Genomic DNA, 18,874 nt, shown 5'->3' on the forward strand with positions numbered 1-18,874 from the left:
TCCAGGATGAACATGAGTCACCAATGTGATGAAGCAGTTGGCAGAGCCAATTGCACCTTGTCGTGCATCTGTAGGTGCTTCACAAACAGATCCAGGGAAGTGATTCTCCCCCTCTGTGTGGCACTGGTCAGACCACAGCTGGAGTACTGTGTCCAGTTCTGGATGCTGCAGTTCAAGCAGGATGCGGACAACCTGGAGAAGGTCCAAAGAAGGGCCACTCTCCTAATTAAAGGCCTGCAGGGAAGGCCCTACGAGGAAAGGCTAAGGGACCTTAACCTCTTCAGCCTCTCCAAGAGATGGCTGAGAGGGGACCTTGTGGCAGCATACAAATTCATAAGGGGAGAGCAACATGAAGTAGGGCACCCCTTGGAATGACAAGGAACAATGGTCATAGGCTGCTAGAGAGAACATTTAAGTTGGACATTAGGAGACAGTTCTTAACAGTCAGGGTTGCCAGAATCTGGAATGGGCTCCCAAGGGAGGTGGTGCTCGCCCCATCCTTGGGGGTCTTCAGGAGGAGACTGGACAGGCACCTGGCTGGGATCACATGACACCAGGGTTGGTGACTCTTTTCTTGCCTTCCAGGGGCAGGGGGTCAGGCTAGATGACCCACTGAGGTCCCTTCTGACTCTATTAATCTACGAATCTATGTGGTCAATTATTACCCTCAGGTCTTGGTGACAAGTGATGGAGGATCTTCAGTCCTGCTGCCTGATGAGAGGCAGCAGTTGCACAAGCACTCATGTCGTGAGTTTTGCCTGTGAGCAGCTAGGGGTGCAGGGCCCCAGAATCCCCCTGGACCTATCTTCTCGACAGCTGGCAGGCTTAGTGGCCGCAGCAGGGCCTAGCAGCCAGGCCTGCAGTAGCTTCCCCTCCCCTGTGCCCCAAGACAGACACAGTTGCACAAGCACCCATGTCACAAGTTTTGCCTGTCAGCAGCCAGAGGTGCAGGGCCCCAGAACCCCTGCACCAATCTCCTTGACAGCTGGCAGGCTTCATGGCCTCAGCAGGCATTATCAGTCGTGCAGCTTTCACCTTGCTGTGTCTTAACATGCACAGTGTCACCCATGTCATGAGTGTTGCTTGTCTGCAGCTTGAGGCGCAGTTTCCTCAAACCCCTGCACCTATCTCCTTGAAACTTGGCAGGCTCCGTGGCCTCAGCAGGGGCCACCACCCCTGCAGTTTTGACCCTGCTGTGGCTTAACATATACACGTGACATGAGCTTTGCTTTCAGGATTTTGGGGTGTAGTTTCTCTGAACCCCCTGCATCTGTCTTCTGAAACTTGGCACGCTTTATGCCCTCAGAAGGGGGCTACCATTTCTGCAAGTTTTATCTACATCTGACCAGAAATGACAAAGTTATAGGCTGTTTCAACCTTCCCCATTATAGCCTATGGGCGAAACGGTGAAACAACGTAGAAACAGCGAAATGTTTCAACTTGCCTCATTTTGTTACGAGGCTGTTTCGACCATATCTGGTTCATTTCGATTTTGCTGTTTTGACCTCAAAACAGGTCGAAACAGCATAGAAACAAAACTGGTGGCGAAATTTCGCACAGCCCTACTGCCTATGTCCTTAGACTAACATCTACAACCTATACCCCTGGACAGAGATCACTCGTTCCTCAATTTACAATGCTGTTTCTTACTGGTATGTTATTTTTCATTCTTCATATCATGAACTTTTAGTTACAAACAGAAAATGGTTGGGAGGACCAGTCCATTGTTCTTTTTGATTGACTTTTGTGGGAACCAGGTTTTACCTGCAGTATATCAAGAGTATATCCATTACTTTAGAACAAGGGTCAACAACATGTGGTCTAGGGACTGCATTTGGCCCACCAAGCTCCAGGGCCCTGCTGACTGCAAGGAGCATCCTGAAGTACAGCGTGCTTTTGGATGTTTGGAGGAGCTATGGTAGAGGCATGGTCTGTTCTGCACCACATGCCAGGCAGCAGCTACAGCATTAAGACAGAGGTGACAGCATGACCCTCACCAGCCCAGCCTATGGTACAAAATGGCTTCAGCAGACATGGAGTAACTACAGCTGCAACTGAGAAGTCCATTCTGCACCATGCACCAGGCTAGTCAGGGATGTGCTGATGCCTCTGTCCTATTCCCTGCTGCTGCAGGGTGATGGAGATGATCTGTGGGGCTGGGCTGGCTAGATTGCAGTAGGTGGTGATACTGTGCAGGTAGGAGCCTTTTGCTGCAGTTTGGGGTGCAGGTAGCAGATCTGCCTTCAACCAGTGTGTGAGCAAGGGCTATTTGCCCTCAACTCCCTTTTGGTGTGTATGGTTGAGAACTGTCTCCCACTAAGGAAGTGATTTTCAACCAGGGTGTCACAACATGATTTGTCATGATTCACAAAATAAAGAGATTTCAAATAGGAATCCATAGTGTTAAAAACATTCTGAACTGTTCCCCCCTCCCCCAACTTCTTTGCAACAAAAGAATTGCTCTGTTATTTTTCCATAGTCAAAAAATGAATGAAAACTGAGAGCTAACATTTTCTGCTGGGTGCCTTGGCGTCTAACAAGGGGTGCCTAGAGTCTGACAAGGTTAAGAACCACTACCACACCTTGCCCAGCCTGGGTGTGTCCACACATGCAAGCACATGTGCTTGCAGCAGCTCAAGTAGAAGTGGTGCAAATTTGAGCCAGGGCTTTTTGCCAAAGCACATGTGCCTGGACATGCACTTTGGTGTGGGGCAAATTGTGCCACTTGGGGCAACATAACTCAGCCTACCTCCTTCCGGATCTGCAGCCAGGGGGAGCTAGAGCCTGGGGTTAGCACCTGTTCTGGCTCCAGCAGTATAAAAAGCTGCCCTGGCGAGTAGCTGAGGGCTACTTGCCCTCAGGAGCTTCTGGGGGAGGAGCCTCTGGGAGGAAGATGGCCATACCCCTTCATGTCCCAGGCTGCTGCTGCTGCAAGCTTGGTCTCAGTCTCAGGAGCTTCTGGGGAGAAGATGGCCAGACCCCTACCTGCCTCTGGCTACTGGTAGCTGCTGGCTTGCTCTCAGAGCTTTTGGGGGTAAGTTGGCCACATCTCTTCCTGCCTTGGGCTGCTGCTGCAGCTGTTGCTGCCCCCTACCCCATGGAGGGGGTCCTCTGCTGCATGCCGTTGACCCCTCGTGCCCACAGCACTGCACTGCACCCCAACACTGCACCCCAGCTTCTATACCCCTGTTCTGGCCTGCTGCCCAACCCACTGCCAAGTCACGGTCAGGGGACAACCTGGGGATGGAGCCTGTGCTGCCTGTGTGGCCCTCTCCTAACATCACTGTGGGAGCCTAAAGGTGCCTTGCCTGCCCCAGCTGCCTTGGCAGGCCACTCCCCACCTTCACTTCAACTTTCACCTGAAGCACACCGTGAGTGGCTGAACTAGATAGCTACTACCACTACTGCTGCAGCTGCTGCTGCCATTGTTTTGCTGCTGCCCCCTCTCAGAAGAGCAAGAGATTGCCTGCTGCACTACCTGACACCACACCTGCACTGGATGACTTCCTAGATGACAGACTGCTCCTTCCCTCCCCCACAGCTGCCTCACTGCATCTGATCCTACTCTGTTTTTCCTGCCTATTGCTCTGCTGCTGAGTGCGTGGCTGGAGGCCTTCATCTGCTACCTTGTAGCCCATGCGGTGGAGGGACACCGGATGCCAGTTCCTCAGGTCGTGGGGATCCCCCTTCTCCAGCAGGAGGGTCAGCATGGCCCTCTGGCATGACAGGGGGAGTTCTTCACTTCCCTTGGATTCGACCCAGACTGCGACCAAGTCTGGGCTGACGATGTCCCAGAAGGCCCGGCAGAACTCTGCGGTCAGCCCATCAATGCCCAGTGCCTTGTTGCCAGGCGTCAGGTAGAGGATAGCCGAAAACTCAGCCAGAGTGAGAGGAGCTTCCAGCCGGTCCCGATCACCCACACTGACCTGCGCGAGTCCCTCCCACAGGCTTTGGCATCAGTCAGATCCAGGGAGAAGAGCTCTTCACAGAAGGCCTGTGTGAGATGGCACATCTCACCTGGATCTGTGAGGGGGTGCTGTCACCCATCAGAAGGCAGGTGATGTACTGCTTGGCCCCCCATCTCCTCTCCAGGGCATAGAAGAAGCAGGAGCCACAGTCCATCTCCTGAAGGAGCTGGACATGCGAGCAGACAAATGCACCACGGGCAGGGTGGTCGTCCAGAGCATGAAGATCTTCCCACTTCTCCCAACACTCTCTGTAGAGGGATGGGTTGGTGGCCAGGCGCCTCTCCAGCTCTAACACTTCCTGTTTAAGCTGCTACCGGACTGCCTCCCTCTTCTGGGTGTGCCCTCGAGTATAGCTGCAGCAAAAAAGCCAGATGCTCACCTTCCCCGCATCCCACCATCTCTGAGCCAACAGGAAAGTTGCCCGTTGTTCCCACCAGGCCAGCCAGAACTCCTGGAAGGCCTCCCTGAAGCCCATATCCTTCAGCAGACTGGCTTTGAAATGCCAGTAGGCTGACTCTGGATGCCCAGGCCCTAGTGTGGCCTGGGCACAGACAAGGTGGTGATCACTGAAAAGGGTTGGCTGGATGCCAGAGAATTGGGCCCAGGCAAAGTGCGGCAAAGAGATATAAACTCCATTCAACTGTGAGTGGGATGCCTGCTCCACCCCCACCCTCACATAGGTGAAGACAGGGGAGTCAGTAGCATGACTGGCATGCCAGATGTCCACAAGAGAGTAGTCCATCAGGTTCTCCCAGAGGACTCTCACAGTGGCCTGGTTCTGCTTGCTGCCCAACTGGTCTCATGCATCTAAGGTGATGTTAAAGTCCCCATCAAGGACTAGGGGACCAGGCACTCATGAGGGTTGAGGGTGCTGATGTAAGTGGCCACCTGGCAGAAAAATCTACCAGCTCAGGCTCGTACACATTCAGAAGGTTCAGGTTTGGCCTTAGCCTCAGCACCCATGATCTTGGCTCTGGCCAGTAGAGTGAGGGGTCTCCTCCACGGGCTCCTGCTCAGGGCTGTCCAGTAGCCCTGAAAACCTCCTTCAACAGGATCACTCATTTGATCTTTCCCAGGGGTGGGTTGTCAAGCACAGCCAGGGAGACTCCCAGAAGCTGGGCTGCACCTTCCCTCCCCCCCCCCCCCCCATGTGGTGGTCTTGGGAGTGGGGCAGGAATTCATAGATTCATAGATGTTAGGGTCGGAAGGGGCCTCAATAGATCATCGAGTCTGACCCCCTGCATAAGCAGGAAAGAGTGCTAGGTCTAGATGACCCCAGCTAGATACTCATCTAACCTCCTCTTGAAGACCCCCAGGGTAGGGGAGAGCACCACCTCCCTTGGGAGCCCGTTCCAGACCCTGGCCACTCGAACTGTGAAGAAGTTCCTCCTAATGTCCAGTCTAAATCTGCTCTCTGTTAGCTTGTGGCCATTGTTTCTTGTAACCCCTGGGGGCGCCTTGGTGAATAAATACTCACCAATTCCCTTCTGTGCCCCCGTGATGAACTTATAGGCAGCCACAAGGTCGCCTCTCAACCTTCTCTTGCGGAGGCTGAAAAGGTCCAGTTTCTCTAGTCTCTCCTTGTAGGGCTTGGTCTGCAGGCCCTTAACCATACGCGTGGCCCTTCTCTGGACCCTCTCCAGGTTTTCCGCATCCTTCTTGAAGTGTGGCGCCCAGAATTGCACACAGTACTCCAACTGCGGTCTGACCAGCGCGCAATAGAGGGGAAGTATCACCTCCTTGGACCTATTTGTCATGCATCTGCTGATGCACGATAAAGTGCCATTGGCTTTTTTGATGGCTTCGTCACACTGCCGACTCATGTTCATCTTGGAGTCCACTAGGACTCCAAGATCCCTTTCCACCTCTGTGCCACCCAGCAGGTCATTTCCTAGGCTGTAGGTATGCTGGATATTTTTCCTCCCTAGGTGCAGCACTTTTGCATTTCTCCTTGTTGAACTGCATTCTGTTGTTTTCTGCCCACTTGTCCAACCTGTCCAGATCTGCCTGCAGCTGTTCCCTGCCCTCCGGCGTGTCCACATCTCCCCATAGCTTTGTGTCATCTGCAAACTTGGACAGAGTACATTTCACTCCCTCGTCCAAGTCACTGATGAAGACATTAAAGAGTATCGGTCCAAGGACCGAGCCCTGCGGGACCCCACTGCCCACACCCTTCCAGGTCGAAACCGACCCATCTACCACGACTCTCTGGGTGCGACCCTCCAGCCAATTGGCCACCCACCGGACTGTGTAGTCATCCAAGTCACAGCCTCTTAATTTGTTCACCAGTATGGGGTGGGATACCGTATCGAAGTCTAAGTATACCTTCCTGAAGTCTAAGTATACGACATCCACCCCTCCTCCTGTGTCCAGGCGTTTCGTGACCCGGTCATAAAAAGAGACTAGATTGGTCAGGCACAATCTGCCTGCCACGAACCCGTGCTGGTTTCCCCTCAGCATAATTTGTCCTGCCGGGCTCTCACAAATGTGAGAATGAATGAATCCTCCACATCAGAGGGCTCTAGCTGCACCTGAGCCTTCCTTTTGGCTTTGCACACAGCGGGGATCTACACCCACTTAGCTATGAGGTGGTCCTCAGGTGGACAGGCTCCAGTAGGAGAAGGTGAGGGTTGGGGCAGTTACAGTGGGGGGCATGGCTGGGGGTGGGGAGGTCCCGCTCCCTCCTCTCCCCTGGCTGCTGCCCCCCTCCCCGGGACTCAACGTGGTTGGGGGGTGGGGTCCCCATAGCTCACTGGGGAGCTGGTAGTTGTGGCTGGGGTGCTAGAGAGGCCTGAGCGGGGAGGGGTATTGGTGGCAGCGGCACCCCTCTCACTAGCGGGACCTGCAGATGCCCTCTCCTCCTGGCCCATGGGGCACTTGTGACGCAAGCGCCCCGGGGCATGGCATCGGAAGCACCGCAGGTCCCTCATTGTATAGAAAATCCTCACCAGGGCCCCCTGAAAAGGAATCGCCAGGCATTCCTCAGCTTCTAGCTGTATTCCTGCTGCCAGCTGGATCATAACCTGGTAATGGAAAGAGCACGTGTGGCAGAGGCCGGGGTCTCGGCACCCCAGCCAGAGGGCCACCACCAGGCAGATAACTCTTCCCCAGGGTTTGGAGCTGGGGGAGCAGGGCCCAATTAGGGATATAGGGAGGGATGGACTAGACCATCAGACCCCTCTCCACTGGAGAACTGGCACCAGCTGGAGACAAGGGTGGTGGAGCAGCTCCGGGCATGGGTAGTGTTTCTGAGATGTCTCTCCCTGTGTGGGAGAGTGCTGGTGCTGAACCAGCTGGTCCTGTCCATGTTCTGACATTTGCCCCCTGAGATTCTGGCAGGGCTCCAGAGATGGGCATTGGAATCTTTCTGGTCAGGATGGTACTGGGTCGCTGTGGAGGTCCTGAGCCTCCCCTTGCAGGAGGGAAGCCAGGGTCTGGTTTGCCTGTGTAGCCAGGTCCTAGCTTTCCACCTTCAGGCCCTACAGCGACTGCTATATGGTGATGGTAGCCACCTGGCATGGGGCCACCTGGGGCACACCTTCCTTTGTCATTTGCAGGGGCTCTGATCCAACTGACAGCTCCTTGACCTGCAAGGCTTTTCCCTGCAGGACCTGGGAAGGCTGCCAGATTTCTACCGGGACCTCCTCTGGCCCTAGAGGCTAGCCTCCACCTCCAGGTCCCCCACAACACTCACCCAGGGTGCCGACCTGCTCATCAAGCCCCTCCTCTGGAAACCCCAGCTGGAGGTGCTGATGGCAGAGGCACCCTGGTTGTGACAGAGGTTGATCCTGGCTGGTGTCACCCATATCAGAGATGTCCTGAACTACAATAAGCAGGAGTGGGTGGATCCCACTGTGCTGGCCTGGCGCATGGGTCTATCCATGACATGTGCGACCTGCTGTCTGGTCCAGGAGGTGAAATCTGCCCTATATCCCAACACCTGTGCCCTTGTTGACCAGGTCCTGTGTGGTGGCGGTTGCTCCCCACCCTTGTCCTTCAGCCCACCGGAGTTTGTCTTGGGGCTGGTGCCTCGCCCGACCAGACCAGTCCACTTTTCCACCGTCCATCGCTGCCACCTCTACATGCTCACGTGCCTCACAGTCCATCATGCCGCCTTTGCGTCCCACCCAGACACCAAGTGTTGGGACCTGCTCGGCAAGGGTGTGGCTGGGGCATCCCAGTGGCTGAGTCTGTACTCCACCCTCACCCCACAAGGCACTGGGGACCTCAGATGGCAGCTCCTCCATGAAGCCATTCCCACAGGCGTGTATGTGGCAAGCTTCACAGACACCCTGGTCTCCTGCCCCTTCTATGGGCAGAGGGAGACCCTGGTGCACCTGACCCTCAAGTGTGCCAAGCTGCAGCCCTTCCAATCTCCACCTCCAGACCCTCCGTCTGAGGTTCTGGTTGAATTTTACCCACCACCTTTTTGTTTTTGGTCACCCCATTCATGGCCCCACCAAGTCCCAGGACCTCCTGGTCAACCTCCTTCTGGCCCTGGCCAAGTGGGCCCTGTACTTGACCAGAAAAGAGGCTCTGGCCAGGAAGGTGCCCAGAGACTGCGGGGCTGCTTTCCTCTCCCTTGTCCATGCACATTTCCAGGCAGAGCACCAGTGGGTGCCATCTACCGGCTCCTTGGATGCCTTTGAGGACCGGTGGGTGTGGCCCAGGGGGCTCTGCTTGGGGTCTCCCTCCGGAGAACTTCTTTTCAGAATTTGAACCTTTGACCTCCATGTCACCCCTACTCTTTTCTTCCTTAGTTGTCTCACCAAAAAAAATAAAAATAAAAATCAGCTGTATCTTTCAAACGTTGTCCCCACACAGTAGGGACTATTAGTTAACTAATCTGGGCCTTAAGGCTCATGATCTCTGGAAGATGCAAATGGACAGGAGCTTCTGGGCACCAGCCAATTGGTATCTGGGGACACTAGCCCTTGTGCCAGCTGGACTGCTGAAGCAGCCCTGAATGTTCCCTGCACCCTCTACCCACTGCAGCAGTCTGGCACTGGGGGCTGCTGCCCGGATGTGACCTGCTGCCACCTTTGACAGCATGTGGCCTCAAGGCTGTCTGCTTGCAAGACCCTGATAGAGACTGTACAGTCAGTAGAGGCTGGCCCCTCTGGGCCAGCTGCCAGTGGGCTGTGACTGCACAGTTGCCTTTGTGTGGCACTGCTGCCATGTGTGCCCCTGCCTGACCATCTGGGCAGCTATCACCTGGAAGGTGTTCCCATGTAGTGGCCTGCTTTGAACAGTCGAAGCATGTTATCCTGGCCCCAAGTGGCCAGGAGGTCAGCCACCTCCAGCTGGGTCCCAGGTGCCAGCCCTGAACAGGCTCTTCTGCCTGGGTCCTGCCACTTGCCTCCCTAGCAGGAATTCTGGTGTTCCCTATTTTAAACCTGCAAAATCTCTGAAAAAAAATCCCAAAGTCACTCTTTAAAATACTCCAAAAATCCATCTTCCTCCAAAATTAAAGCAAAAGACCACTAGATATATATTAGAGAGAGAGAGAGAGAGGGAGATCAGTTGGGCAACATTTTATTATTATATTTACAATTGTAAAGCAACTTGGAATCCTACCAGTGCCTCCATCATCATAAAAAAATAAATTCTAATTATCTATACAGTTTGGCATTGACTTTGGGCTTCTCTGTCATAGAAGGCTTTGGGCTTCTCTGTCAGAGCTGTCCCTACCCCCTTCACTCACCAGGATTTGCAGCATTGAGCAGCACTGATATGCCTTTGCCCTGCCCCTGCCCTTGCCCCTCACTCAACCCACAATTTACCCCCTGTCCCATTCCCCTCACTCCTGCCCCACAGGACCAGGAATGTGCGTGAGGGGTTTTTGAGAGTGGCTTGGGGGTGTGGGGTTTCTGGGGGGAGTGTGGGTATGGAGGAGGCTATGGGGGGGGCTGTTCAGGAGGGGTGGGTCCCCTGTCCCCCGCAGGGTGCAGCCCCCCTGCACACTTCATGGACTCCCCCCCTGACACACACAGGCCACATGCTCTCCACAGGGATCAGAGTGACTGGGACCTGGGCTCTGTACCAGGTAAGTAGGGAGTGGGGGGAGCTGGAGGAGCAGGGTGGGACTACTGAGGGTGCAGGGAACCATGGGGGGTGCAGCTCAGGAGAGGTGGCCCTGCCAGCCGCCCCCCTGCATGGCTCTAGCCCTCCCATTCAGCCCGCAACTGGCTGTGGCCTGCTTGCTTGCTCTGTGGTCAGTTGCGGCCTGCTCCCCCACTCCCTGCCTGGGTGCAGCCCCCCTGCTCGCTCCCCGCCTGGCTCCAACCCCCCCGCAGCTTACCAGGAACAGCAGCCATGCTCTTGGCCTCATAGCACAGCCCCCCTGCACAGTGAGGAGGGTGGGGAGGGGCAGTGCGGCTTGGCCCCAGACACCTGGTATCCATGCGGTCTCTACCACAGCAGGCTGCTGCGGCCCGGCTCAGGGCAGTGTGGGGCCGTGTGCTTTTGGGCAGCTGTGGGCTGTCACCTGGGGCTGTGTGCCACTCATGGGGACCACTGGCCACACTGGCCCGGATCCTGTGTGCATAGAAGCGGCCTGGCTGGATGGCACAGGGCTCATGCACGCAGGACCTGGGGCTGCATGGGGGGGCAACAGCCAGGCAGGGAGGCAAGCAGGGGGCTGGAGCCAGGCGTGGCCTGAGCAAGGGGGGGCTGGAGCCATGGGCCAAGCAAGGGAGGCGGGGCAGCCAGTGGACCCACTCCTCCTGACCTGTCCCACATGGCTCCCCGCACCCTCAGTAGTCCCCTGTTTCTCCAGCTCCTCCTACCCCCTACCTACCTGGCATGATTTCCCCGGAGCATCTCTGTGGAAAACTGAGCCTCCAGTTGCCTGCCCTGCTTTTTTCAACCTTGGTTGTTGTTTTTTTTTGTTTGTTTTTTTTACCCCTAGATATCCAGGGGTCTAACTTTGCGGGAGCATTTTCTCATTCCTGGACATGCCTCTTGCAGTGTCTCGAAGGGCTTTGAGACATTGAAAGATGCACATGTGCACTTGTGTGGATGCGCCCCCCCATGTTGCACTAAGGAGCAGATGGATTGGAGTCCCCCATGAAGTGGGAGGGCTCCAATCCACCCACCCCACCCTCCAGCACAGGCTGGGCAAACCCCAGACTGAGTTCTCCCATTCTGAAGACAGCACCAGGACTGGGGGTGGGGCGGGGGGTGGAGGGAGGGGAGGTGCTGATGAGTGGGGGAGTAGGGCTAGGGGAGCAGTTACAGACACACAGAGGCTCCAAGCTGGAGCTTGATCTCCCACCCCCCAGACACAACAGTGAAAGTCCGTTGGGTTGGGGGGGGAATCTTGCGAAGCGCCATGAGTTACAGCAGGGAACTGCATGTCTGTCAGCTCCCTATCAGTCGTTAATCCCTCCTAACCTGGACTCTTATTATCTGCTTCTCCTTAAAACCCAGTTCTCCTACAGGCCTTCAACAAAAAAACCTAACAAAGCTGAAAACTCTGGATTCTGAATCTCAGCAGGCCCAACCACTAGCTCTAGGCTTAAGTGCTAGACATGACAAAACTTCTGGGGTCAGTGCATTGTGTTCTGAGGGCCTGTCTCGCATAGGGAGGTTACAATAATGAAGCTGGCTTGACAGATGACTAGATCCAACTGTAATCAGGTACCCCATCCATAGTATTGGAAGCCTTTCTTGTCTCCAGTTCAAGACTATCCTATAAAAAAATCTTTTTAAAAAAATGAAGCAACATTTGAAAGTCAGGGCCTGCAATCTAATGTTCACTTTTTGTAACTGAGTTTGTTGTCTGTGAAAACAGTCAGATCCCTTAAGACTCTTCTGTTGTGGGAATGATATATGAGTTTAACTGACGCTGAGTTGATTTTCCCATAGGATTACTTCCACCAACTAACCTGCATCACTGAAAGAGAAAAGTTTATCATACCAATTCGAGCTATAGGTGCCCGAGGAATACTAGACTTTCCTGACCAGTTGAACTTCTCTACTTGCCCTGTCAAGTACAGCACTCAGAAAACTCTGCTGGTTCGCAACATTGGCAACAGAGAGGCTCACTACCAGATCACCACCCAGAGGTAAAAGTTTGTGTTGACTTCTTGCATTACACCTTCTCACTTGCTAAAGGTGTGGTTCATGCTAGATAACAAAAGAAGTAGAGCAATCTTGGGGTGCGTTCGGTTTTTAAAGGGGTGCAGGTTTAAACCCAAAAGCTTGCTTACATTTTTTTTTCCCCCAACAATTTAGTTGGTCTACTAAAAGATATCAGATTCACCCAAAGAACCTTGTCTGCCTTCGGTTTTTAAAGTAATGTACTAGTTTTACTTTCAAGGGAACCTTTTACCCATTGTCCATTGTATGTCATAGAGTTTTATAGCATGGGATTGTGTGTACCTCACAGAAACACCAGCCAAAAAGCCTGTGGCTTGAAAGGAACAAATCTTACTGTACTCTGATAGGCAGAAAGGATGTCTCCTGCTCATGAGATAGATAGATAGAATCCACGATGGGAACTTTCTTTGGCACATGGTTCATAAGTTTAGATGCACCATTAAGAAATGATGCAGTGAGCTGGGGGAACACCCACTTAACCATTTAACAGAATACTTTCCATAATAGAATTAATTAAAAGGAACAAGTTAGCAAAATCTCAGTGCAGCTGGTGATACTGGGGACCCACTTCCCAAAAGCTTAAACACAAAGGCACAGCCCCTTCAGTCTTCAGAAGAGTGCTAGAGCTATCTGCTAGTGGGCTGCCATGCATACCACTAGTTGCAGGGTATGCACACTCCCCAGATGACAGGCATCTCTTGAGGTTGCCAAACACTTGCTGAACCCCAGGAAGCCATAAATGTCATGTAGCAGTGCAGTTCTACTGTGTCCTCTTGCTCCAAGTGGTTGTTGTGTCAGGTAACCAGCACTAACTGCTATCACCTCACATTACTCCAATTCAGAGAAACACTTAAGCATATGCTTAAATTGGTACTGAGATATGTGCTTTGCTGAATAGGAATAGACTTTAGTATGTGAAGCACATTTTAGTGCTTTCCTGAATTGGAGTTGCAAATAACTGCACAGTAGTGCCTTGGATTATGTATATGGGTGAAACAAACTAAAACAGCTTATAAGCAGTTGACAAAAATGTCATCTGGAAGTTTACACATGAGAGTAGGAGTCTAGAATTTAGCTGGAATTCTTTATTTGAACTTGGTCAAGTCTCTAACCTTTCTGCTTCCATTTCCTCAACTCACAACCACAAGAGCTTAAAAGAAACCTTTGCTTTTTTTGTACTACTTTTATGCCCTATTTAAATCATCTATATCCTCCCCAGTGCCAAATGAAGGGCTTCCTTTCTAGCTCAGATTTCTCAGGTTCTTTGTCTTGTTTGAATATCTGGCCTTCCTCAAGATGAGACTGACTGGCTGGAAATGCCAGTGAAACTGGGTAATTTGGAAGACCTTGTCAGATTTCTCTCAAAGGAATGACTCCAGAGTCGGATTTCATTTGTATGGAGCTCTTGTCTTTACTGATCCAAAGTCAAGCTTTGGAGTAATAGTTTTGAAGTTAGATAGCTCTAAAGTAAAACAGCTGGACACCACAGTATAGAACAGAAGAGTGAACAAACCAGGGCATTCTATGAATTGGCCATGAAGAACCAAGGGTGCCTGGGGAGGATACAGAAGAAAGGGACCTAAGTCCTCTTCCCATTACGAATTTTTTGTGGAATGGGCTTGAGTCAGAGACCTTTTCTCCCTGTGGTCCTCCAGACTTAAGTTTCATAGGTTAAAAAAATGCTAACTATGGGCATTTTTACAGTGTGCTCCGGGAGGTGTGGTGGGGCGCTTTAATTAGTGAGCTGCACTAATTTAAAGCATCCAAATGTTACATGTATCAGCATCTGCCACACTGAAAAATGGTGGCGGGGCACTTTGCACTAAAGCTCATTGAACAAGCTTTAGTTCAAAGCACTCCGCCACCATTTTTCAATACAGGGATGCTGATACACGCGATCCAGGAGGCTGCTGGAGCACATAAATTGAGTGCTCTGACATGCTGAATTTCCAGTGCCTTGGAGCCAGCTCCCTGCATACCTATAGGAGCCCTCAATACCTAATATCTTTAAATGTGCTTAATAACTCCTGACAGACAAGGTTCCTTGGGTGAATCTGATCTCTTTTATTAGACCAACCCAAATAGTTGGAAAATAGTTATTAAGCAAGCTTTCGGGTTCAAAAACCCTTCATCAGGCTAAGGAAGTTTCAGCAGTTGGTGTGAGCTCTTCCTGGATGGAATGAAAAGTAAAGAAGCCAGTGGCTGAGCTGGTATGCATACAAGACAAGTAGTCAGTGAAAATGTAGATTGAGGAGTCAATGGGTGAGAGACCAGGGGGGTGGGGGTGGAGGAGAGAAGGGGGATGAAAGTGGAGAGATACCTGGGGAGTCAGATGTCAGGCAGGTTATAATGTGTTATAAATCCAGTGTCTATATTTAGTCCATGATTTTTAGTATCCAGGAGGTTGATGAAGTGGAGTTCATAGGCTCGTCTCTGGGAAGTATTTTGTAAGCTTCCTTTGAGGATCAGGACTGAGAGATTGGAGAGAGAGTGGTTGTACCAAATGCCCTGATGGAAAATACGTAGGAGACACCAAACAACAACTGCGCACCAGAATGAATGCACACCAGAAATCTATCAAAGACAGAAATACCCAATTACCGGTGGGGGCACATTTCTCACAAGAAAACCACTCTCTCTCAATCTCTCAGTCCTGATCCTCAAGGGAAACTTACACAACACTTCCCAGAGACGAGCCTATGAACTCCACTTCATCAACCTCCTGGATACTAAAAATCATGGACTAAATATAGACATTCGATTTCTGACATATTATAACCTGCCTGACATCTGACTTCCCAGGTATCTCTCCACTTTCATCCCCCTTCTCCCCCGCCGCCTGTCTTTCACCCATTGACTCCTCAATCTACATTTTCACTGTCTACCTGTCTTTTATGCATAGCAGCCCAGCTGCTGGCTTCTTTACTTTTCATTCCATCCAGGAAGAGCTCACACCAACTGCTGAAACTTCCTTAGCCTGACAAAGGGTTTTTGAACCCGAAAGCTTGCTTAATAACTATTTTCCAACTATTTGGGTTGGTCTAATAAAAGAGATCAGATTCACCCAAGGAACCTTGTCTGCCTATGTCCTTAGACCAACACGGCTACAACCTACACCCCTTAATAACTCCTCTAACAGGTTCACTGTGTGTTTATCACATACATGTTAAACATGAATAAATATGTATTTAATGATCATTATTATTTCAGCAATCAGTTATTTCTATCCTGATGTTGAAGTACAGAATTTGTATTTATTAGAAAATAAGTTATAACCTCAAACCACAAGAAAAACCCAGAAGAATGCTATGAATAAGCATATTGATCAGGTGCAAAGATGAACACCTGATATATTTCCCTTGTAGTCATGGAGTTGAAGGGAGTCTATCATCTCTTGCATGTCATTATGACTTTTCCAAAACCAGATTGGAATTTCAAACAGATGATTTACATCTTTGAGTACAAGCAAAATTTTATTCTAATTAATAAGAAGAGGGGCTCCACTTCCTTTCAGACTTCTTTTAATTATTTAGATGTTCTTCCATCCCTGCTTCTGCAGCAGGGGACATTTTTTTGAGAGACAAAAAGGATTATGTAAAATGTCAAAAAGAACTCTGCAGTGAGAACTTAGAGAGATTTAGTTACATTAATGTGTACCCATATATACATGCATATATATTTAAGGAGGAGTAAATGGGTGTGGAATAGAGTTAGATGTTTTATAAGTGTCACAATATGGAGCAGATATTGACTATGGTGTTCAGTACAGCAGTGGAAAGTGTTCAGATACTGTGGTCATGAGCACAGAATGAATAAAAATCAAGGCAGAACAGAACTGGCCTTCACACCAAACTGATAACTGGGCTGGACAGTCAGGCCAATATGCCACTCCATCAATTAATAGATCCTTATCTGGCAATTTTCTGTGAATAAATGTGTGCACAGATCTTCACAAAAGACAGGCCATTTTTCTGTTAACATTAGGGGAATTAATTTCCCCTGAAGTACAGGGTACAGCAGAGACTTCAGTATTATTAGCATTGCAGGTGATGGGGATTTGGTTTAATGTGTCACTACTTCTTCTATGGGACCAGTATTAGTTTGATAGTGATAGTGATTAATTATGATCATAGAGCACTCAGAATAGTGTCAGGAGCTTCATAGATAAATGAGAGTCATGTTCCTGTCCTGAAAGGCTTAAAATGTAAATATAAGATGCACAACAAGGGGAAGGGATCGCAAAGCATTCTAGTACAGATCTGACGTTAGGCATGCATTTGACAACATCAGTTCATCCCTGTTCAACAAGGCCTTGAAATACCTGCTTAAATTTAGATTCAAGCTTAAATGCTTTGCAAAATAAGAATGGGCTTTTGACTCAAAGCCATAAAGTTCATGTCTTGCATGTCCTCAGATGTTTTCTTAAGTTGTTGTATTCATAAGTACACTTATATATTATTAATTGGGGAATTAGCGAGGTGGAATAGAATTCAAGTTATTTGTAAAGATCTAGAAATATCATCCAAGCTATGTCTTTAAATGTGCTTAATCCTTCTGCTTAACATCTCCAAGTTATTGTCTTTCCTGTTTATCCACACAGCCAAAATGCTTTTCATCTCATGTCTTGATTAACACAATATCACTTACTCTGACTGACAAATGCAATATTGCCCTGCATGTACCTATCAAGAAAACTGCTGCAAATATAACTTGCTAGCCTGCTGCTTTGACTGCATCCTTCCACTGGCCTCGTCTCTTTGTGGTATCAACCATTAGTTACTTGTCTTCACTTTCAAGGTCCTTCACAAACTATCCCTTCCCCACCTTTCCCCTCTCATTTAGTATACAGAGGTGTAGCAGGTTGTCTGTTCATATAACACAGTGAACTTGCCCCCACAGTAGACAATATAAACCATCAAATCACCAAACACACAGTACATAAACAAAAAATGGTTAACTCATACCCTTCAGTCTTTTCCCATACCTAACCCTGAGAAAGTTCCTTGGCTCAGTAATAATAATGCTGCTGATGCCACCGCTGCCACTGCTAGCCTTATAGCCTTCTTCTCTCAGCTCCCTTCCCTGGGAGCTGTTAACTTCCTCTGGGCCAACTCATTATCCCTATCAGCTGTCCCAGTTCTCCCAGGCAGGCCTGCAACCATCTTTTCCCTGCCTGTAGCTGGATTGCAGCCCCTGAGACATACAGCCTGCTACAAGAGGTCAGCTCATTTGAGACTGACCTCAGTGCCAGCCTCTGTTGCTCACTAGTCTTATTTTCATACAGACACCTTCCTGCTTTGTTCCATAATACCCGCCATGCTTGGGAAGATCTTCCTTTAAACATCTATGAAGATTTCTCATTGCTTCCCCTGCTTCTTCCCCTTCCCCGCCCCACCCCCGCGCAAATGCTCCTTTGCCATGATACCTGCAAAAACCTTGGAAACAATTAGGCTGCTATTAAACTAAAAATACTGCCCATCACATTGTCCAGCATTGTCTCATTGTGCCTCTTCTTGTCTGTGCCTGCCAGTCTGTCCATCTTTTATCTTCATATTGTAATAATAAATAACAGTAATACAAAGATAGAAAGCTGTTATGGCTTCATCTGTTGCTCTTTTTCTCATTGTTCAAGGCAGGCTAATGAGTTTCTTCTGTGTGACATTCAGCAAGATAAATGTTAAATACCAGGAATTTTGAGTTGAAAATGTTGGACAGGAGGAAATCTCAATGCAGAGCTGCCATTCTTAACCTAACCTCTGCCTTTGACATTATAAACATTGTGCTGTACCACATTTCAGGGGAAAGGAGTTCGGTCTAAAAGAACAGTTAATTGATAGAACTTCACAATGGAACTTGTAGAAGTTAAACAAACTATAGTGCAGACAGGTTTGTCAGTGCTATGCTGTACTCTTGACTTATTGCAAGTGCAATCCCAGAAACTCCCTCTTGCCCCTTCATATACCATGTAGTGCTCCCTCCTTCTCTTTCCAGCTGCTCTAGTCCCTGCCTTCAGTCTCCAGGTCCATGAAACAGTTGGAGGATATAGATGGCTAAGGATGTAGAACTGTCCTCGGATAACTGATTCCTCTCACCTTTGTAGTGTATGGCCTGCACTGCACGCAGAGTTTGGCTGGGGAAAAAGTGATGAAGTGTTGTTGCCTTGAGTGTAAGTTCCTCTTTTTCCTCAAACATGAGGCAGCATGAAGATCTGGGTGAGATCTGCCAATCACTGACATAATTCTGAAAGGGAGACATTCAAGGTGACTGATTCTCATCCCAAACAATAGAAAGACACTGAGGGTCAGATTCCTTCTGACTGTGAGTCCAGTGAAGTCACTGATATTACATAAGAGTTGAAATGACTTGGCCAACAGACAAGATGTCTACCAGAATCAGGCTGATACCAGGGGTAACAAGGAAATGGAGAAAGTGAAAGCTTGATCTTCTCCAACAATGGTAATTTCAAAGCATGAATAAGGATTATTTTCTTGGTAAGAATGATCAGCTCAGAACTTCTTTTAGTTTAATCTCAGAAGTCTCTCTGCAGTGCTTGTGTCCCTAACATAATATGGAGCACAGAGGGCTTGAGAGAGTGTAGATACCATTAGAGATGTCATGTTGTGCACGGACCTTTCAGGGTTATTGCTCAATTTCTTTGAGGTTCACGATGCAGAAGAACACTTAGAAGCTGAGGCCAGATACAGAGATTGGAAAGGCAGAAGCTGAACATGTTAGAGATTCCCACCCTGCACCGGATTCTTTTTCAGAGTTATGGAGTCCTGGGTGTTCTGTTGTTTCAAACA

At 49.8% G+C, this 18,874-nt stretch overlaps 1 protein-coding gene across 2 annotated transcripts in view; it reads left to right on the plus strand.

The window, feature by feature from the left end:
- The window catches only part of HYDIN (HYDIN axonemal central pair apparatus protein), a 443,140-nt gene that overhangs the window by 81,727 nt on the left and 342,539 nt on the right, over positions 1-18,874 (plus strand). For both annotated transcript variants that reach the window (XM_059713716.1, XM_059713715.1), the window contains exon 6: positions 11,838-12,037. In XM_059713716.1, the coding sequence (XP_059569699.1) occupies positions 11,838-12,037 (200 nt within the window). The remainder of the gene's footprint in view (positions 1-11,837; positions 12,038-18,874) is intronic.

This window comes from Alligator mississippiensis, chromosome 10, assembly GCF_030867095.1.
Source record: "Alligator mississippiensis isolate rAllMis1 chromosome 10, rAllMis1, whole genome shotgun sequence".
Classification (NCBI taxonomy): Eukaryota; Metazoa; Chordata; order Crocodylia; family Alligatoridae; genus Alligator; species Alligator mississippiensis.